We start from the raw sequence: 23,374 nt of genomic DNA on the forward strand, positions 1-23,374 counted from the left end.
TGTTACTGCCCAGGATCGAACTGGGGGCCTTTAGTGTGTAAGACTAACGTGATAACCACTACACCACAGCAACTATTTATTATCGTAAAATTAGTTACACAATATAATCCTTCTAACCAGTATATGAAATAGCCCAATTTGTGCCCGTATATGGGCTTGCAAGCTGAGACTACAAGCCCACTTGAAGTTAAAAGAATATTTTGACTCAGAATTTTTCGTTTTTCTCCTTTCAAAGTAACTTTAAATTACTCCTATTAGTAAGCGATTTATGCACTAGTGCGTAACCCGTCGAAATTCGACGAAAAATTATTTTAAATTATTTTTAAATTATATGATATTCTCTTCATTCTTTAAAATTATGCATTTTTTTTTTGGTATGATCCCTAAAATTACGCATATCCTATTTTAGACACTATCCCACATAATTTTTAGAATTTTACCCTTTTAACTTACACTATTTACTCATAATCTATTTAACAATATCCTCACTGTGGGATCATTTTTCCACTATCATTACTATAAACTTCCATGCATAATTTTGGGGGACAAAGAAGTATTATTTTTGTACAAATAATTATTTGTATAAATTATTTTTAAATTTATTTAATTTAAGGTAATATAGTTGAAATTATATTAATATGAATCATATTCCTCAATTAAATGTTAACCTTTTGTTAGAATAATAAATATTATTTTTATATAAATTTTTATTTAATAATATTTTAGAAAAAGGTCAATATTGAAGATTTTATTTCATCTGAGCATCATCTCGTCTGAATCACCCTATAGGATCATATCATCATCTAAAGCCCGGAAGACGACATCTAATGTTTGAACACCAGACTTTCAAGCATAATCTCGTCTAGACCTTAAAATATAAAAAATGAAGTTTTATGCGTCAATTTTTTTAACATCACTATCTGGGGGTTTAAAAATCAAATTTGACTTGTGAGATTGTGTCACGCCCCAATTCTTAAAACAATAACTATAACTGGGGTACGACTAATCATTAAAATGAACAAGAAAAAACCTTGTGAAATTCGAATAGAAGGGATAACAATCGGGCATCGTCCCTTCAGATGAAGAAAGACGGGTATCCAATTGACACAAATCAATCAACAAACATGACAAACGTCAGGATCACAAGTTTAGTTTCATGCTTCAGATAACCAACATTCCTTAATCAAAATACTTGAGAGTCAAAAGTCTAGGCTCAACAAAAGATATCGCTTAGAGTCATAACATAAAGGTCTTAAGTCAAGAAAACGAAAGACAGATAAAGGCTAGTACTACAGCGGAAGTCAAAACACGGAGTTGAACCCTAGCCTCAGCTCTCCCCGTCAACACCAGCCATCAACCTGAAAAACATTTGAAAATAATTTAGGCTAAGTACTAATGTACTTAGTGGGCTGCAGCTTTTAAAACATTTCACAATTCGTAAGACCAGTTTATCCAATCATTCATGACATAACTTAGAAGGTTTTAAAGTAAAGGAACTTCTAAGCATGTTAAAGCATTTCATTTTATTAGCGCGCTGTTGTCACACTCTGTTCTGTTACTCGCTGTGATCCCGAACCTTTTAGCCACCGACGGATCCCTCATTCCCATAACACTTGCCCTGAGGACGTAACTCAGACAAGTTGAATCGACCTCGGGACGCTACCCAGGCAGGCCTTACATGATACATGCTCCGGAACACATCCAGTCAAGCACCCTTATAACGCCTCTGACATGAATTAGTGCCCGATGGAGATCAACCCACCGAAACAACTAACAAGTGTACACAATTCTCAAACAACGTGTTAGGTCATAAGAGAACCACGATCGATCCATGAATTGCGAGCCTTAAACATAACAGAGCGCACAAAAACATTTATTGGATAAACAGTTTTCATTTCATGAAATATTTAGAGCTTAATAACTCAAGCATACATTTGAAAAATAAGCCCACCTGAATAGGCAAAGCATGTAGTTTAACCGTAAACCTGTCAAGGAAAAGCAGTGCTAATCCTCTTGATCCTCAAAGCCTAAAAAAAATCTATTCTTAATAGGTCTCTTGAATCTAATCTTAAGTCATAGTGAAAGTGTTTAACATCCTATGATTCACTTAGCCGGATTTTCAAAATTTACTATTGAAAACTAAATTCTCGAGTTAAGAATACCAACAATATTCTTACTCGACTTTTCTTGATAATTGGTTTTATAGATATAACCAATTAAACCATAAACATATTTGCAAAATGTTCACCATTTCCCTCGAGCTTCGGCTGCCGTGACCAATTGACTTTAAACATAACACTCACACACACAACACACATAAACACACGCACACACTCACACACTCAGCGCCGCACCCCCTCCCCCTCCTTCGTCTCCGGCGGCGGTGGCCGTCGCTGGCCACACCGCCATCCCCTGACTCCCTTCTCCCCCGTCTCTCGCGTCTCACACATAGACGCATGCACCCAGCGGCTGCGCCGCTCAGCCCTCTCTCCCTCTTCTCTCTTCCGGCGGTCGCCAGCAGCGCCGTCCTCCGGCTGCCGCCGTCGCCGCGTGCTCGGCTGCCTCATTTCTCCCTCCCCGAGTCACAACAAAGGTCAAGACATGCACACACCAAGAACTCAGTCCCTCTCCCTCTCCCAGAAGTTCCGCCGCTGCGGAAGCTCACCGGAGGAGCAGCGACGATAAGCCGCGCCACCCTTGGCTCTCTCTCTCTCTCTCTCGGTTCTTCACCAGAATCCGCCCATTCACCATTTTCCTCGAGCTCCGGCTGCCGTGACCAGCCGACGACCCCTCTCCGTTCACTGAACCCGGCGGTGTAGCAGCAGAAATCCCGCCGCCGCCGCTGATACACACCACTCTCTCTTCTCAAGTCTCTCTCTCATTCCCCCCCTGAATCAGTCCGGCGAACGGCAATGAGAGCCGCCGTCGCTGCCGATTGCACACAGCCAACACCCCAGCACCCGCCTCTCGACTCGACTCAACAGAACAATACAAGGATCAAGACTCTACTTCTTCTTCTTCTTCTTCTTTTCAAAACAGGGTCAAGACTTCATTTTTATCAAATATGCTTTACACATATGTATGTGTATATATATATATATAAATACGAACAGATTGTATGCACATGAGTTTTCTTGATGTGGTGCGTTGAACTCTTCATATATGAAACTTATGTGCTTTAAATCATGTAGTAAGAACGAGGAGTCCAAAATGAAACCTTGTGATGTTCCGCAAGGATGAAGATCCTTAAGCAGACTGCTTCTTGAGGATCATTTCTGGGTATGTTGTGTTATTGAAAAAAAATGGTGGAAGGAGCTCTGCACTAATGTTTATTTTGTGTGAAATGGGAGGAGGAGGATAGTGAAACTTTGTGGTGGTATAATGGCGTTGGTATGTGAAGTGTGAGGAAATTGAGTGTGGATTTGAAAAGGCTGTGATTGGGTGAATAAGGGGGCAGCTGTGATTGGATAAATGATGAATAGGGGTGGCAGCTCTCAAAAATAAAATAAAAATAAATAAATTAATAAAATATTTAAAACTCATCACACTATTAATAGTTAAAATCTAACACATACTTGAATTTAAATCATATACAAATAAATACTAATTATATAGAATAATCACATACTTAGATAATTCAGTTTATATGCAATGCACCAAATCATAAGGTTAAATTTTACAAAAAGCTTTTGAAAATATATATATATATATATATATATATTGTTGGAATTAAAAATAAATTCATTTTCTTTATCCGGTGTGAATCATCTAAATTCTAAGCTTAAAATAAATTCAAAACTTAATAGGAATGGGCGGGATATTACAGATTGTATGATTTGGAGCTTCTAATATCATAACTAACTTGTAAACATCATTTTGTATGGAACTTGAAAAAATCTTGACAAACTTTTTATGCATTATTAGCTTCAAATATTATAATTGGGTTCCAAGAATCGTCTCGTTTGGAGTTTGAAAGAACAAATTTAATCTTGTGAGTATCATCATTTAATTGGGTTCCGAGAATCATCTCGCTTGAAGCAATTCAAATTGTATTAGTCCCAATCATTCCGCCAATTAAATATAGATTTTTAATTTGAAGAGCAAGAGCTTCTTCTTGTATAAGTTTTATTTTAGTGAAACCTTATTTAAAAAAATCAATGTGAAATGAGGTGATTTATATGAGTTCTTTACTCGATTGAGATTATTATAAATCTAATACATAATTAAAGATTTCTAATGTATTTTAACATCATATCCTCTGTTGTTCTTTATCTAAATTCTTCATTTATGCATTACTAATTTCATAATTTATTTATTTATTATTATTATTATTGATGAAACTAAAACAAATAAAGTTTTTAGATATGAAAATTATATTTTTCTTCCCTATACAAATAAAATGTACGGATATGTTATATAAAAAATAAAAATAAAATTTTAATTATTTTGATAGACATAAAATAAGATTTTGTTTTAAAGTAACCAGATTATAGAATTTGTGCCTTATTATTCAAACATGTAAATCAATGACCGAACCCATTTATAATTTACATATACGTGCATGTCTCAATTCAAACTCAATTTAAAATTGATTTTATTGAAAATTAAGAAGATAAATATTATATATATATATATATAAATTCATACAGTATAATATATTACAACATATACATATAATATATACGCTTTTGAGAAATATAAAATTAATAACAAATATACATCTAATCACTAACATTCAATTAAAATCATTTATTGTATATAAATTATAATTTTTTTTGTCAGACATGTAAATCTATTTTTTATCGAGATAAAATAAATAATAAAATTTATTAATTTAGATTATATGTAAGTTGTTGTTATTAATATTATTATTATTATTATTATTATTATTATTATTATTATTATTATTATTATTATTATTATTATTAAGATTAATTTTTATCGAGATAAAATAAATGATAAAATTTATTAGTTTAGATTATATGTAAGTTAATATATATATATATATGAATTATATATGCAATCCGCAGAGATGTCCACACCTGAACCCTAGCGCCGCCGGCCTTGGTTGCCATGGATTCAGTCGCCCGTTCGCCACCGACCGGAGATAAGGGAGCGCTCAATCTCCCTGTTGTGTCATCCAACTTTGATGCTGACTCACGACGAGGAACTCTAGGGCAGCCGCTCGTCCCTTCCAGTGCTATCGCTGGGAAAATTTCAAGTAAGTCCGACGAGGGTCGTCCACAAAGTGGAACTCTCGGCCAGATGATCGATAACCCTTGTCTTGGGGCTTCTTCTAATTCAGTTGCTTGGCTGTCATCGGCAAACCAGTCCGCCGAGGCTCGCTCGCTGACACATGGGGCAAAGACTTATGCTAATATTGCTCTGAATAGGCCGATGAAACGCCAGGACCTCCCCGCTCACCGTTACCATGCATTGCGTCCCACGAAGGATGGGGAACAGTTTTCTTTGAAAGTCCCTCGAGAGATGTATCTTCAAGGTATGCAAGACTTCAAACATGCTCTCACCGGACGACTACTATTGCAGAAAGGGGATCAACCGCGAACTGCTATGGAACTAAAAGGGAAACTTCAGCGTTTGTGGCAAACCTCTGCGGATTGGCAATTAATTCCGTTGGGAAAGGGGTACTTTACGTTACGTTTTATGAATGCGGAAGATAAAGCCATAGCTAAGGGAAAGCCTTTTTGGGATCTGACGAAGGGTTTTCTGTGAATTCAGGAATGGACGAAACACTTTGATCCGTTTAAGGAAAATTCGTCGTTGGCTAATGTTTGGGTTCGAATCCACTATTTGCCGATTGAATACTGGAAGCCGGAGATACTTGCTGGTATCGGAAGATTTTTAGGCCATCCCTTGAAAATTGATGGAGCCTCGGCTGACTGTGTTTTTGGACAATATGCACGCATATTGGTCGAATTAGATATGTCCCATTTTCTTCCTGAAAATCTCCTCATTGATGGAGAGGATGTTTCATTCCATGTTGAATTTGTTTATGAAAACTTGCCTTTGTATTGCTGCTGTTGTAAGGTTACGGGGCACTCGTCGGATGGATGTCGCAAGAAACAGGTTGGGGAAGCAGGCATTAAGGTCTCAGCAGAGCTCAAAAGACCGGTGCCGGAGGGTCCTCAATGGCAGGTGGTTCCAGCTTCGGGACATACTCAGCAGGAGAAGCAGCAACTTTCCCTACGAACTCAGGATAAAAATCGGTTTGCGCTACTCTCAGAGAAGGGTGGGACTGATGTCGTTGGCGTTGTGGATATGGCTTCTATCGAATTGATCGCGGGAGAGACCAGTGTAGAGGCAGCACATGAATCTAGTGGGCTTACAGGAGAGGTCCGTTCTGGACCGGATTTGTTGGAAGCAATTCATGCCTCTGTTCAGCAAGAAGATCAGATTGAGGGTATATCTACGGGTGACAGGGCTGTTGACGAGGAAGACTCGGAGGTGGAGGAAACGTTAGACATGGAAGCTCCAGATGGAAGTAGACCGGTGACACAGCGTGGAGACAAGAATGATTCGCTTGGAAGTTAGTCTCCGACTATTCAGCAGTCAGAGGATATGGCTAGTCGGCTTAGTCGACTAGAGGAGAAGGTTCATCAGGGGATGTAGATGCTCTCGGAGCCGAAAAGAGCACGGGGCCGTCCAAAGGGTTCGGGAAAAGGCATGGGCAGGGAGCCGGTGCAGGCAGCTACGAAAGGTAGTATATAAAAAGTCGCCTCAGAAATGCAGGAGAAATGAGTTACAAGCCGCGAGACTTTATGGTTGATTTAAGCAATAGTCCTAGTATGCGTGCTATGAATAATGTTGTCAATTGGCGTTGGTCCAATGAAATGGACGATTATCCTGAGAATAGGTATTGATTGATGTTTTGTCGTCTTTAGTCTTTTGTTTTCTTTCGGGTTTTGTGCCCTTAGTATGCGTCTTTGTGCTTTCAAGGGATGTTCTTTCTTGTGTTTTTCTTTTATAATAAATCTTAATTTAATAAGTTAATATATATATATATACACACACACACATTTATTATTAATTATATTATTAAGATTAATGAATCTTTATATGGAATGTAATAGTTAATTAATTAATAAATGATTAAGATTATATATGGTAAATTATTGAAATGGAACAATTCTAAGCATGCCACATAGGTTAAGACTTAATCCTATTATAAAGAAGATAGTCTCAATTCTTTTTCTCACTATAGCTCATTATTTGAAATTAATTTATTTATTTTCTTGAAGAAAACATAGATCATTTATTAAGCACAAAGTACAAACGCATGGAATAATGAGAAAACTAGATGTTCATCCTACACATACGCAGAAGAAATTTCCTTTGAATAATGAACTAACCCGTGAGCTACAACATTAGCTTCTCTTCCAACATGAAGAACTATAAAATTAGGCTTATCTCATAGTATCTCGTGATATCAACTCAAAATAGAATCAAACTCGGATCTATCTTCATCTTGATCACCCAGGTTATCCACAACAACTCTGTTATCACATTGAAACTCCACCATATCAAGATGCATGTCATTAATCCACGACAGAGCCTCCCGCAAACCCATGGATTCACCCTCATTGACCCAACAAAAGTGCAGACTTTGACAACAACAAAAGATCCACCAACACTATGTACAATAATACCCACTCCTGTGGTGTTGAGGCTCGGGAAAAAAACAGCATCTACCCCATGTTATGAATGATGTAATTTGTAGGCGAGGAAATTGAATACTGCCCATTGCGTGTGTAGTGCCATATCAGTTTGTTGAACACAGCAGAATGCTGATAAACCACCTCTTCGTCTGAAAGAGCTCGGAGCAGCTCATCATCCCAACAGACCATCAATTGGCTCACCATGCAAGGACCGGTCATGGAAGGTCATGGAAACTATTGGCATTCAGGAAATCCCTTGGAGGGAAGTATTTAGCTTTAAGGATCTGACAGACTAAAGTATTCGGTTGGTAATGAGCATTTGGAATTTTAGAAAGCATATGCAAAGTCAGTAGCATGACATCCACTTTATTGCATTCTCCCCCATTTTGCGGTAGAAGAAAAGTAGTTATACAATACGTCAGAAAATCAAAAATGGCCTTCTTAATCCCTAGGTGAAACCCCCCAACAAATTGTTGATTTCAACCAGAGAGCCTCTCGTAGTCCAACAATACTTTCTTCAACGTATTGCATTCCTGCACAGACCATAATGTCATCACCAAACATGACTTGTGAGGTGCGTTTCAAAATCTAATCATCTAGACAAACAAATATATTAAAAAATCGCTTCATGAATATTAGACTACCACACACATACATGTTCATTTCCTTTTTGCTTTCGTTTTGTATAATACATTATGTCTTTACTTGCGTTTTTTGTGTATTGCATAACTACTCTTTTTTGTTATTTTTCTTCTCTTTTTTTGCCTAAAATTCTCGCAAGAGCCATATTGATTACTCTGGTGGTGCTAACATAATTATTGTTGTTTTTTTTTTCTTATTTTAGATAATGTTTGGACATACACGTAATATGTATATTAGGGTTTAAGAAGTTCACACACAAGTGAAATAGTAACAAAATTTTCATTACATTACATTAGACGTGAAACAACAAAACACGTGGTGAATATCGTTTTGGAATAGATGATCCAAAAGAAACGAAGAAAAATATACTTGTGTTGAAGTTGTGTGCTTCCTACTCAGCTAGTCTACAACTCTCTTTGGAGTTTCATATCCAGTGTATATAAATAAGAGGAGAATAGTTTATGAAAGAAGAAATGTGAAAAAGATCACTTAGACTACAAAAAACAGAGTGCTCTGATTTCCTAATCATCGTCAGCTGAATTTGGCATTCTCACAAACCTTCCCTGCCACATCGTATTAACACAAAATAATGATCGTTAAACATCGTATGATTGCTCCCACTTCCAAATGTTTTCTTTTATATACTTCATTAGTTACAAATTCTAGTATTTCCAATTACGATAAGAAAAAAAGATTTCTATCAATCCTTCAAATACAAAATGATGGCTTTCGTGTGCATTTGGAGGCATACAATATCATAACATGACGCATGATAGAATGATTGCGTTTTGATCTAGTGGTATTGTAATTAATGCATAAAGTTAAAGATCTCAAGTTCGAGTTCATCATCATGAGATCTTTATAAGTAATTGTTTTTTTTTAAAAGTTAGGTGAAAGAAAAAGGAAGGAAATCATTGCACTTGCAATTTTAGTTCAATAATAACTCAATCTATCTATATAATATACTCCCTCCGTCCGCGATATCGTTTCCACATTGTGGATGGCACGGGTTTTAAGAAAAGTGGTGGATAGTAGTGGATATGTAGTGAGTGGAGTTTGGGTCCCACTATTGTTGTGAGTGGAAGTTTGTGGACCCTACTTCTATAAATGGAAGTGGAAACGATATCGCGGACGGACCGAAATGGCAAATGTGGAAACGATATCGCGGACGGAGGGAGTATAAAAGAGCAGTTTTCTGCCTCCATTTTTTTATCTCTCTTCTCCCATCAATTTTGTAAGTATTTTTTTTTCTCTTTTCTTTTTTGTAATTTTAATTCTTTTCTAAACATGATCAAATTTAATTTATAAAAAAATATTTAATGTGCATCTTAAGCTTAAGTTCGTCAGAAGATCTTTAATATGGTATAAAAATTATCAAAAATGAATTTAAAACGAATAGCTTACTAAAATTTTAAAATATTTTTTTTTTGCTTTTTCTTTGTTAAAATTTTACAACTTTTTATTTATGTTTGTGAATGAAAATATTTATTTATTTATTTATTATTATTATTATTATTATTATTATTATTATTATTTTTATTATTATTTTTATTATTATTATGTGAAATACTCTATAATAATAATGTGTAATATTAATTTTCATTATCAAATAATTTAAAATAATTTAATAACTATAATTATCATTACACTTTATACATAATTGAAAATTACGTTTTTAAATTCAGAATTTTATTGAGTAATTAGTATTTTATTTTTAAACCATATTTTGCATTTATTATATTATTTCTGATTAATATTTATATATTTTTATTTAAACATGTCATTTAATTTCGATTTCGCCGTGAATCGCACGGATGGTCGTATTAGCTTAGTCGTAATTAAGTAGTTTCCTGCAAAAAAGAAAAAAAAAAGGGGGGGGTAATTAAAGGAGTATTATTTTATTTTAATTGTATTGCAACTAAATGAATTTATCTGAGATTAGATTGATCATTTGAGTGTTCGAAAACGGTTCTTGTTCTCCTTCAAAAACATATTTACTGCTTTTCAATCTAAATGCTGACTATTTAATTAACGTTTTCCAATCTTTGTAAAATATGTCACTCCCTTCACATAAGTACGTATAGTTATATCTTAACCCATAACTACACAGATGCTGATTGCAGTCCAATAAGAACTCTCGAGTAACGTGAGATACGTAATATATCTCATTCGAGTTTGTGGCACATGGTGATGGCAAGAAATACTATTATTTAAAAATATTGTGCAGACATCATTCTTTAATATAGTATAGTATTTTATAATCCATACTTATACTTCTGTATCAACGTTCCTATTTCTATATATAATGTGGCACAAGTCCAGAGGTGGAGGAAAATGATCCCCAAATACACAATATCGAATAACCTCGGACTTACTAGTATTTTTAATTTTTTGGTAAGAGTGAAAATTGAAGTGGAAAAGAGAGGGATTTATTATACCTTAATTCTGGGCCTTTGATCGGCGTTGGCTTTTCGGACTTGGTATCTGATTTTTTTGGAGAAGAGGCGTGTTCGCCGCTTTTCCTTATACCGGAGCACGATAGCACCCCTCCCCGGCCCCGACCCCACTCCATTTTCAGGGAACAACTCTATTTCTGCTAATCGTGCCTGCACATACAAATATCAATTTTTTTTTATTATTGACTATATATAAAGATAATATAAAATCTCAGATCACAATACTTGAATCTTTCAACCGGACTTCACTAAAACTAGTACTCATCTATCAAGGAATTTGGAATCATTATTATTAATTATTGTTGTTGTTGTGCAAAACATACAATTTTGATCATTATTTTTTTCTGTTATATACAAATTGTGTTAGAAACAACAAGTGCTGAAATTTTTCAATGTAGACAATTCTAGATTCAACCGCCTTCATTATTTTATATCTACACAGCCTACACATGCAATAATACATAAATTCAGTACAACTAATGTAATGACAATATTAAAAACTCCAAATATATAAGTTTAAGCTTTCAACCGCCATTACTATTGTGCCGCCACCGTCCAACTTCCCCTACTTCACCGATTAAAGGCCATCTATTTCATATGATATTTTCCTACGTAAACTATATGGTACTACTACTTAATTATTTTCAAAATTATCAAATGTAAAATATATTAGTAAAATAATTAACAAAAAGAAACATTAAACAAAACCCCTCTTTAAAATATACAAGTAGAAGATATTCTGCCGTAGAATGATTCTATTCCATTTCACCTTATATTAATTCTTTCGAGAAAAAGAAAACATAAAAAACGAAAAATTTTACGTCCCACGACTGCCACGTGGCACTCCTCAACACGAAACCAATAACTGTATTAACCGAACTAAGAAAAAGTTTCAGTTTACAGAGATGAAATTACATACTTGGACATCATTTCCGGCGGGCTCAGCATCGCCGGCGAACGGCGAGCCCTTACCGGACCACGCGCTCAAAACGCCGTCATAGTCGAGATTCAGCCGCAGCCCCGCCGCATCGGGGCGAGGAGAGGCGGACTCCTCTCTGGAATTCGATAAATCCTCCAACTTCTTCTTCTTCTTCTTCGCCGCCTTCTTCACCGCCGGAGCTCCGGCGATGATGTCGACGACGTTCACGCGCGGCGAGCTCCACTGATCTCCGCCGTCGGCATTCCTCATCGCCTTCATCATCATCCCGCACCCGAAATCAAACCCCATCCCCACCGGAAAACCATAGCAGAATCCGCCGCCGACGACGCCGGAATCGCGAAATTCGGCGGCGGCGCCCTCCGCCCTGGGATTCCCCATGATGCTATCGATCCCTTCCTCGACCTCCTCATCTAGAATGGACTCCGCGTCGAAATCTTCCTCAAATTCGTCGCAAATTTCGAGCAAATCCCCTCGAGAAGACGTGACCTCGCCGGGGCTCCGGCACGGCTTCTCCGCCGTAGGAAGCGGCGGGCGCTGCAGCAGGCATCCCTTGTCGCGGTGGTGGAACGGGATGAGCAAATCCGGCGGCTCAGACAGAAAGGGGCCTCTGTTATCGTGCGATTTGGTGAGCTTGAAGGGTTTTGGGAGGTTTTTGGGCGGGAATAGCTTGGGGTAGGCGGTGAAGAGAATCGCCGCCGCCTCGTTGTAGGTCTGATTAGGCCGTTTCCGCGGCGTGCGGGGTTTTCTGGTGAAGATTGAGAGGGGGGAGTTGCTTGATTCCGAGAGAGTTGAAGAGGGAGATGATGAATTTGATGTGGAAAAAGTGGTAGTTGGGGGTTTTATCAAGTCCAGATTCAATCTGTATGCTCTTCCACTTAAACATGAAGACATATTTTGCTGAGTTTAATTCAAGGCTCAAGGCCCTGTTTGGTTACGAGAAAATGCCAGAGTTCCAAACAAGAAAAAAACCATAAACCCTGAAAGGCAAAACTGATCAAATTCCTTTGGAGTGTATATATGAAGAGAGTAAAAGCCAAATGCGGCGCTAAATTAGTGGACGAGATTGAACACTCTAAAACCCTAGAAAGAAAAATAGGAAGGGAGGGGTTTTCTTGAATTCATCGAAACATTGTATGTAAAAAGATTATACTTTTCTACCATGGCTGAAATCCCAGAGAAAGGGAAAGGTTTCTGCGTTTACTATTTTGAGCAAAGGGGAAAGACTAAAATGGCGTTTACTCCGAGATGGAAATGCTATGCTAAAAAAAGAAGGGAGTCATGGGAGTAGATTTACCTTTATTTTATTGGGACAAATATGAAATATCTAAGGAGAGAGAGAATGATGGGTACGGAGAGGGTCACGGGCAGACAGAGGTTTTAGGATCAGCTGGAGATATATACCTGTGCTGTGCATTTCAGAAAACAAACACACTCTCTCTCTCTCTCTCTCTCTCAAATGGATGGAGGGAGAGAGATGAGAACAGAGGAAGGGACAACGCAGCGTTTGGCTCCTGCAATTGTATATAGGTGGACCACTTTCTTCTCTTTCTACCTGTCTTGTGCACTTTTCAGCACTACCATATTTTTGTGAACTTACTAGTTTACTTTTACTATATAGTAGCTTTTTAACTCGAATTTATAAATATAATTTGAATTATCTTTTGTCTAATTTATAATTCGAGTTAAAATTTGATTAATTGAGGCTACATGGCTCATCGGAATTTTTTTATATTAGTTTTACCTCTGCAAGTTAGTGTGGATACAAAAAATTTGATGTAATTGATTTTTTATAATTTTTGCTTCTGAATTTCCTAGATGCCCTTTGACTTTTAATTTGTATCTGTTGAATAGGGAATCGCCTGTTTTCTTTAATTATTATTATTAATATAAATTAGCTTTAATTCACGACTAATAAATTGTATTTGTGTGTTTGACAAATTAAATAAACCAGGTAAAATCATTGTTGTCAATAAACAGCTTCTTTTTTAATCCATAATAGTTTGATAAACAAATCAATGTAACGTGATTGATAAAAACACACGCAATATATATATATATATATATATATATATATATATATATATATAGAGGGTAGAGTTAATATAAAAACCCATCTTAAGATGAAAACTAGGAATCAATTTAAAACCATTGATTTAAATAAAATAGAGGGCTGAGATTAAACTACAGATGCACAATTTCGATTGCATAGATGCACAATTTCGATTTGCTTGAGTATTTTGCATTGTTGGTTTCAATTGCATAAATTGCATATTTTTTAATTGCACAGTAAAATATAATAGATGCACAGTTTCTTTTGTTGACTAAATCTTAACCATTAGATCTAATATTTAAAAGGTCAAGATTAGGTTCCTAGTTCTCATTTTAACAGAGGTTTTTATTAGAACCTCTTCCTATATATATATATATATATATATATATATATATAGGGGCGCACTTCAGTGAGACCCCCTATTTTTCGTGAAACACTGAGGACAATGAATAAGAAATATAATACTAATGAACAAGACGTATATCTAACGAACAAGATATATATACTGATGGAAAAAAAAAACAAAATTAAAAAAATGGTAATGAATAAGACATATATACTGATGAACAATGCAGTATATACTAATTAACATTGCAGTATATACTGATGAATAACAAAATTTAAAATATTCTGCTCCCTCTAGGATTCGATCCCTGCGAAAAAAATTCTCTCTTCAGAAACAATATCAGCCATAAGATTGATAAAATAAACATACCAGATCGTGCCCTAGATCTCACTAAAATTAATTTGTGAAAAATACATAAAATTTAAATACTACTTTTTTATTTCTTTTCATAATCTTTAAAGTGTAGGGTTAAGTAGCAATTACACCCCTAACATAGACATTCCTATGTCGTTTAACCCTCTATACTCGACATTGAATCATTCAAGCCCCCGATGCCCCAATTTCAGTGCAATTAAACCCTCTCCCCAAATGGCCATTTAACGTTGTTACTTTTTTTTTCCTGTAAGTGGCGGGACCCACCACATTTAATATGCAAATTCCACTCTTTCTTCTTTGCCAAGCTCGTCGGGAATGGCCTGCGGCCATGCTCTACCTCTTCCCTTGCGCGGACCAGTGTGACGGGCGTCGTCCCTTCCCCGAGGCGCAAGGCGGCAACTCTGAGGTCCCCACCTATCTTCTTCCAAGGTGGACGGGATCTACTTCACAACAAAGCTCTAGTTTCAGTATGCTCACAACCAATTTCACAAAGCGTAACCATTTTTTACAGAACAATTGTTGACATTTATTCTTGGGCAAATGTGCAGATTAGTCCCTGAATTCGACTCCCCTAGAGCGTTTAGCCCCCCATACTCGGTCAAAGCGCGTTGACCTCCTTGAACTCCCGAGAAAAAGGTGCAACTAAACCCACGCACCAAACGGTGCCTAAACACCGTTTTCTTTAAAATTAAAAAAGAAACTCACGCATCCTCTCACACTCACAGTCTGCCTCCTCCTTCTTTTCCGCCGTCGGCCACCCTCTCGGCTCCACTTTTCTCTCAACCTCACAAAGATGCAAGGTCCGCCGCCCCTCATTCTCCCTCTCATTTCTCCGGCAACTGCATCAACCCAACCGCTGCCCTCACTCTCCTCTCCTGTGGATCCGACGGAAACGTACACAAACAGCTACACCCAATTCTCATCTCCCTCTGTCCTCTGGCGGTCGCACCAACAACAGCCACCAGCTGCCGCCTCGCCCTCTATCCTCGCCTGAACCCTAGATCCCAATTCCAGACGCCGCCTCCTAACCTCCCTCCTTTTGATTTTCGACGAACGCCACTGAGCCCTAGGCCCTCAATCTCCGTCTTCCCTTCGCTCAGTAGGACATAAGCCCAAGCCCCTGCCCTCTGACTCGACTCAAACAACGCAACATACAATAGTCCACACACACAAGTCAAGCCCGAGATCACTGACAAAAACTCAATTTAAACCATGTATATATATCATAGATCATCTTAAACTGAGATCGTGAGATCTTGAAGACCTCGTCGAATGCACCCATCGTCTTGGCCGCCGGCAGCCACCCCACGGCGGTGAAGATCTCCTTCTGGAAGAGGTTCTGGCTGTAGTAGGTGATGTCGATCAAGAACCACGCGCTCGCCGCTCCGAACAAGTGGATCCCGTGCCGCCGGAGGAACTCGTTCGATATGATGCCGAACAAATTATTATCCGACTCCGCAGCCGCCGCCGTCGTCTCCTCTTCGATTCCAACCTTCAAGACCTTCTCCATTTCCCGGCAAGCATTGTCGGTGTCCTTGGCGACGAGGGCAGTATACCTGGGGCCCGCTTTAAAAAATGTAAATAAAAAACTGGAAGAAACGGCGTTTAGGCGTCGTTTGGCTTGTGGGTTTAGTTGCACCTTTTTCTCGGGAATTTAGGGAGGTCAACGCGCCTTGAACGAGTATGGGGGGCTAAACGCTCTAGGAGGGTCAAGTTCAGGGACTAATCTGCACCTTTGCCTTTCATTCTATATAAGGACCAAGGCTTTACTTTTAAACTAAATCGAAACAATTTTTTTCTTTTTTTTTTAAAAAAAAAGATATCATCTGCTAATATAAATAAAGATCGCATCTTGTATATATGAGTATTCAATGTTACATGAGTATTCAATGTTACAGAAAGTGAATAAAACATATAAAGCAGGAACTAATGAATTAATTAAACTTTACGCTACACAGGCTACACAGGCTATATTTCGGATCAACCCACGGATTTCGGGCTAAATTGACATCTCTACCTGTGTGGGAGACCTCACCATGTGATTGGATTAAATCTACGTTTGTTTCAATCCACTTTGTTTTCATCCTACATATTTTTACTAATAAATACTCCCTCCGTCCCTAAAATAAGTTCCTCTTTGGGGACGGCACGGGTTTTAAGGAAAAGTAGTAAAGTGTATTGATAGTAGAGAAAAATATGTTATAATTAGTATTGGGAGTGGTGAAAAGGTGAAAAAGTGTTATAATTAGTATTGGGAATGGTGAAAAAATGAAAAGTAAGAATAAATAAAGTATTATTAGTGGTGGGGTAGTTGTCCAAAAATGGAAAGAAAGAAAGATGAACTTATTTGGGGGACGTCCCAAAAAGGAAAAAGATGAACTTATTTCAGGGACGGAGGGAGTAACATTTTTATTAATAATAAATGACATTTTTATAGCTAGTCGTGATTAGATATATGTAAGCCAATAAGCCATTACAAGTGCAAGAATTTGTCGATGGCTTACATGCCGGCATGGCTGATATTCATTGGTCGAATAGATTTTCTAGGGCTGACGTGGACATAAATTCATTGGTAGTTGGATTTCACATGCATCTAAATTCTAAAGAAGAATGTGAGGTGGTTTTGGAAGCAATAAGCTAGGTGAGAGCAAATGAAGCAATGATTAATTTGTTTTTGGTGTGTTGTGTCTCATTGTGTGTGGCATATGGGAATCATACGTTAAGCAATTTATGTTCAATGGATTGTGATTATAATAAGTTGAAATCCATATCAACATTTTCAACTATTGCATAAATGACCCGAAATTTCTCTATTGTTTTCTTAAGAAAATATCTTCGCCATTATTTGGATTTAAGGCAATTTTTTGGCCCCTGCACCTTCTTGGATTTTATTGTTGCAAAATTCTTGAAGGAAACTAGAATTCTTTTATAATTTTAACTAGTTTGTATTTTGTCGAGTGAGATATCACTTTATGTTATAATCTTTATATATATAAAGAGCAAAGTAAATGTAATTTTATTCAATTGCAAGGATATAATTGGAATTGAAAAAAAAATTACATAATCCATGCCACTTAAAACTACCGAAAAATGATTCTAAAAAAAACTACCGAAAAATGTCAATTCAAAAAAGAACCAAAAAAGCTTTCAACTTTTTTTTGGAGAAAAAAAACTGCCACATTTAATTGTAATATTGTCATGAAGTTTAAATTTGTCATTTCTTCTCTTTTTTCTCATTTTAATGATAAAGCATATTTTTCTCATTTTCATGAAATTATATTTTGAATAAAATATGTAATATATATCTTGAACTAAAGGTCATGAAATAACCTTTAATTTGATATATAATACTACATGTAAAAATAAATTTAAAATTAGCAAGTTGTGATAATTTAAAATTTTATCATATTAAAAATTTATATTTTAGGAAGTGATCTTTTCCTTAAAATGAGGACCCATATTTCAACTTTTTTAATTTTCCTTTTTCTTAATTCTAATATTTTAAACTTTCAAATTATATATTTATATTAAAAATAAATTATTAATATTATTTTATGTAATTATTATAAAATAATATCATATTATATATTACAGTTTATTTTAAGAAACACTAACTCAATAATCTTATCTAGCTAATTGAAAATTAAGTTATTTCTAAAATTATAAATTACAATCAATGTGCACATACTTTCTCAAACTCTCATCCAATTAATTAATTATATAATACTTCTTATTGTATACAAAAAAAAATATGCACATAAAACTTTGCAATACTCTCATCTAAAATAATTAATTATTTAATCATATTCTATATAAAAATAGAAAAATGATTTTTCTTAAAAGTGGAAAATATAATAAAAATGACGAGGAGTGTGTAATATTTTAATTTCTATTTAATTTATTCATGACACAAAAAAAAAATTATTTTGTTTTGGTTTCATCTTGGATAATATATGAATCTTAAATGAAAGATCATGGAAAGACATTTAATTTGATATATAATGAATTTGAAATGAATAAACAAACAATAATTATTTCAATCAATTAATTAATTTTTTATTTTTTATTTATGTATATTTTTTCTAAGAATCGGATATCTTTAAACTTTTGTTTATTTTTTTTTCTTATTTTATATTTTTCTTTTTTATTTATGACATTTAATTTATTATATTATGCATTTCTACCTATTTTATGTATACAAATTGTTAATAGAACAAATAACATTTTTTTAATCAACAAATAACATTACTATCTAAAAATATGTTAAAAGATATTAATTTTCTTAGTTTTTATTTTAATTTTCAATATTTATTTCATCATCAAATAAATGAAAATTAAATTCAAGATTAAATAATTTAAGAGATAAAGAAAATGCATGTTTTAATTAATTTTTTCAAAATTAGTGTTGCTTTCTAAATATGACAGCTTCTTTATTTTTTATTAATGTATATATATATTTTTTGTATCCATACAGTTATCTTTGCTAGGTATTAAATTAAGTTTAGATATCTTTACGTGTTTATTAATATCTCAAAAATATGTGGTGAGATATGGTCTATCAATGACCAATATGCTTAACAACAACTACTTTCATCCCTTAAATTACGAAGATCTTTGGTGAAATTATAACTTCAATTGCTGAATGAATTTTTGGTCCATAGTTTGAATTTCATAGGTTGATTTTTTTTTTAATTCATCATTTTCACACCAAAATTATAATGTTACATAACAAATTCATACACAACTTATTTTACACGATAACTCTGGTTTAATTTGTATAATTATAGAAACTCCCTATATAAGTGATACAATATCTATATATAGACACATGTTATATATTTATATAAACTACATTGGTTATATTGAAATATATCGCTTAGCAAAAAATAATTTTGGTATTAAATTTTAATTTTATTAATTTATATTAATAGTATAAAATATATATATGCACATTTTACGCGAGTCTTAATTCACATTCAACCGCGCATTGCGCGGGAGTTACACTAGTTTAAGGTTAAAAAGCAAATACATTCTTATGCAAATAGATCTTTATAACGTTATATTTTGGGTAATTAGATCCCTAACATTTACAAATTGGGCCAAATAAGTCATTAACGTTCACAAATTGGGGCAAATAAGTCCCTTCGTTTAACGGCTATGAATGTTAGGAATCTATTTACTCCAATTTATGAACGTTAGACCTATTTGATTTTCAATGTAAACGCTAGGGATATATTTTTATTAATGAATAATTCGTTTTCCTTTTCCTAAATTCTTAACTAATGCCTTTTAATTCCATATTACACTCCTTCCGCCCCCCAAATAACTTTCTAGGAGGTAAGGGCACAAGTTTTAAGAAAAGTTACTGAGTGTATTGGAAGTGGTGAAAAAGTGTTATAAAATCGTGAAAATGTGTTATAATTATTATTGAAAATGATGAAAATGTGAAAAGTAAGAATAAATGAGGTATTGTTAGTCGTGGGGTAGTGTCCCAAAATAGATAGGATGTTATTTAGGGGACGACCCAAAAAGAAAAGATATGAAGTTATTTGAGGGACGGAGGGAGTATTTCTTTCTTTCTTTTCCTAAATTCTCAATTTATGTCTTCTTAATTTCATATTATATTATATTTTTTTATAATTTTATGGATGAATTATTGCAGTTAAACTTAATTTGTGCATTTATTCAAGATAATTTATGCCTATGTGGACTTTACGTGATTTTTTTCACCCAAACGAGAATAGTTATGTCTCGAACTTTGGTGTTTTTTTTATATATAAACTTTGGTGTTTTTTTATAAAAATGACCTCAACTTATCTTTACTTTAAAAAAATATGAATTATGGCTAGAGAACAAGAATCTAGAGATCGAAAGATGAATTTCCTCTATAAGTTCTTGCACGAATTTGACAGACCCCATTTTTGTGCTCATTTTTGTGTCGCTTCTAGATCTTAGATCGAGTCATTTTCGTGTATTTTTGTTAGTGTTTGTGTTTGAAGGACGCACTATCATGGCAAGGCAGGAAGGGGGTAACTATGGGCACAATGCACTATAGAGCACTACAATGGGGCTGGGAATGTGCTGATGATCAAGTTAATTAAACCAAAGCTCGCGGATTGGATAAGCTCCAGATATCGAGACAAACATATGAAAACCGTTTAAGCACGATATTGATCAATCAGAGAGTACCACACAGTGCAGGGGTCTGTTGTTGCCATATGCACGAGGATGGACAAGACTCTAGGAGAGTGTTGCGACCAAGGTTAATGTTGTCGACCAAAATGTCGGCTTGACTATCGCTAAGCGTCAGAAGTCCATCCAGAGCAAGGTGGTGCAAGATAAAGTGATTAAAAGGGAAGCAAGCAAGCAAATAGTCAGACCAAGATAATGAAGGAAGAAGGTGAACAAACCGAGGAGAATAATTGATTAGCGTCGAGGGCACAACGCTGACGTGGTAATAGCGGCAGAAACAAGAAAATGATAAGGGAAGTTGCATATCTCTACTCAAAGCGCGGAACAGATCAAACCAAATCCTCCCAAACCATGTCGCGGGCAGAGTCAAATTGGAGAAGGAGTCCAACATAAGACATAGATCCAGGCGCAATGCACCTGGACAAGTTCAACCGAAAAGGACTCCCAAGCCTAGCCGCGTGTTGGTCTTTGGCCCACTCCCTAAATTCTTCTATAAATACCTACTCTTTGTTCATTTTAAATGTGCACGATTTACGAGAAACACCTAGAGATCGTACCACCAAATAATTTTTTATTTTTTGAATTTTATTGTTAAGTCCCGGTTTAGGCAAGACATTAGTAGTTAGTAGGTTGTTTATGTTTTTGCTTGGCAGAGTAGCATTCTGCCTATTTTTAGTTTAATCGTAAGTTTACTTTTCTTTTTGATGTCTTGTTTCTTTATTGTTTTCGTTATTTACTTTATGTCTGGCTAAGTTTATAAGTCTGGGTTGGACAAAGATGAAATGAATATGAACCAATAAATCGTGAGGTTAAAGTGTGCTTAAATAACTGTATGTGTGTATTCGAAGTATTGGGCAATATTCCAACTTATCGAATTCAACTTTATTAGTTAATAGACCATTAATTAATTGAGTATCTTGGGTAAGGAGAATATAAATTTATTTGTACGAAGGTGTAACAATAACTTCATTTATTTGAAAGCACAGGTTCATCAGAATTTTACGTGAATCTATTTTCAACCTAAGATCCCGGACCACAATTTATATATATATATATATATATATATATATATATATATATATATATATATAGGGGCGCGCTCCAGTGAGACTCCCTAATTTTCATGAAACACTAGGACAATGAATAAGACATATAATACTAATGAACAAAACTTATACCTAACGAACAAGATGTATATACTGGTGAAAAATAAAATTTTAAAAATTGTTAATGAATAAGAAATATATACTGATGAACAATGCAGTATATACTAATGAATAATAAAATTTAAAATATTTTGCTCCCTCCAGGATTCGAACCCTGCAAAAAAAATTCTCCCTCCAGATACAATATCAGCCATAGGATTGATAAAATAAACGCACCAGATCGTACCACTAGATCTCACTAAAATTAGGGGGGCTCATTGGAGCGGCCCTCCCTATATATATATATATATATATATATATATATATATATATATAGGGGAGGACTAGAATAAAAGCACATTTTTTTTGGTATAAAATAGGAACAATTTTCAGCCCTTATATCATCAAGATCTACGGTTGATTCATCACCTTATTGGATGAATTCAGGTCCTGAGTTCGAATCCCAAATGTAGCGAAAAAATTATTTTTCGCAATGCATACAGTTACACAGTCAATTCATACGTGTTCTACATAGAATTCATACATTTTAATTCATTTATAATTTATACAAAAAAATGTATTTTTATTCTAACCCTCCCCTATGTGTGTATATATATATATATATATATATATATATATATATATATAGGGTTAGCTTATATTGAGATTTTAAATATTTTGAGATTTTGAGATAAATGAACATATCAATAAATTCTTTGAACATAACCAATATAACTGATGAACATATGAATCTATTTAATTTATTTAAAAAACACGCCACTTGTAGGGATTGAACCCTAGACCAACGCGCGTTCATAAAAATTAATTGACAAGTTCATCAAAATGTACTTATATGTTCATTTATCTCAAAATCTCAAAATATATATAAATCTCAATTGAACCAATTCCTATATATATATATATATATATATATATATATATTCAAAGTTTGAAATTTTAAAAATTAAACGTAAGTTGGTGACAATTATTTAAAAAAAAACATAATAAGGTTGGGGATATAAACTATGCTCGTTTTAATGCTTAATTAATTAGGTGGAAAGAAATCCATGTAAAATCCACAAAGGCAAGGTGCATGACTCATCATTTCATCACCAAATTCTTTATTTATTTATTTATTTATTTTTTTTTTTGATCGGTCAAAGTCATGTTAGATGTTAGTAGTTAGTTCCCCATCCACTCCAAGAACCACCTTATCTCTCCCTTCACCAAACTCCACCTTATATCTCCAATCACCAATTCGTTCCCAAGAGGGATCGAACCCGGGTCACTTCACTTAAGTGAGGACCCGGTGGCCAGTCAAATTCTTTATTGTATGACAATTTTCAAAATATTACAAAAATTGGGATTTCTGAATAATAAATAAGTATAATTAAAAAAATATCAGAAAAAATAGCGACACAAACGGTATATTTCTATGTTGAAGTATTATTTTTTTAACAATATTCTCGTCCAACAAATATCAGAAGTGATTATTTGTCTTAACCTAATCAAATTTATCACTTGCACACATATTTGATTGGGCCACGACAAA

At 34.9% G+C, this 23,374-nt stretch overlaps 1 protein-coding gene and 1 non-coding gene across 3 annotated transcripts; both read right to left on the minus strand.

Annotated features, from left to right (window-relative positions):
- On the minus strand, window positions 1-73 carry TRNAV-UAC (transfer RNA valine (anticodon UAC)). The gene has a single exon. It is a non-coding gene; the product is annotated as a tRNA-Val (tRNA).
- Window positions 74-7,974: 7,901 nt separating this feature from the next.
- Window positions 7,975-13,376, minus strand: LOC131021318 (protein CHLOROPLAST IMPORT APPARATUS 2-like). 2 transcript variants are annotated; one of them, XM_057950451.1, is made up of 3 exons: window positions 11,694-13,376; window positions 10,757-10,924; window positions 7,975-8,209 (listed from the first exon to the last, which is right to left on the minus strand). In XM_057950451.1, exons 1-3 carry the CDS (start codon window positions 12,603-12,605, stop codon window positions 8,156-8,158), a joined length of 1,134 nt encoding a protein of 377 aa, XP_057806434.1. In that variant the 5' UTR covers window positions 12,606-13,376; the 3' UTR covers window positions 7,975-8,155. The 2 variants fall into 2 exon arrangements, with proteins under 2 accessions (XP_057806434.1, XP_057806435.1); XM_057950452.1 differs by lacking the exon at window positions 7,975-8,209 and adding an exon at window positions 8,579-8,881 and having other exon boundaries at window positions 11,694-13,263.
- Between the last annotated feature and the right edge of the window lie 9,998 nt (window positions 13,377-23,374).

The sequence above is a fragment of the Salvia miltiorrhiza genome, chromosome 4 (assembly GCF_028751815.1).
Source record: "Salvia miltiorrhiza cultivar Shanhuang (shh) chromosome 4, IMPLAD_Smil_shh, whole genome shotgun sequence".
NCBI lineage: Eukaryota > Viridiplantae > Streptophyta > Magnoliopsida > Lamiales > Lamiaceae > Salvia > Salvia miltiorrhiza.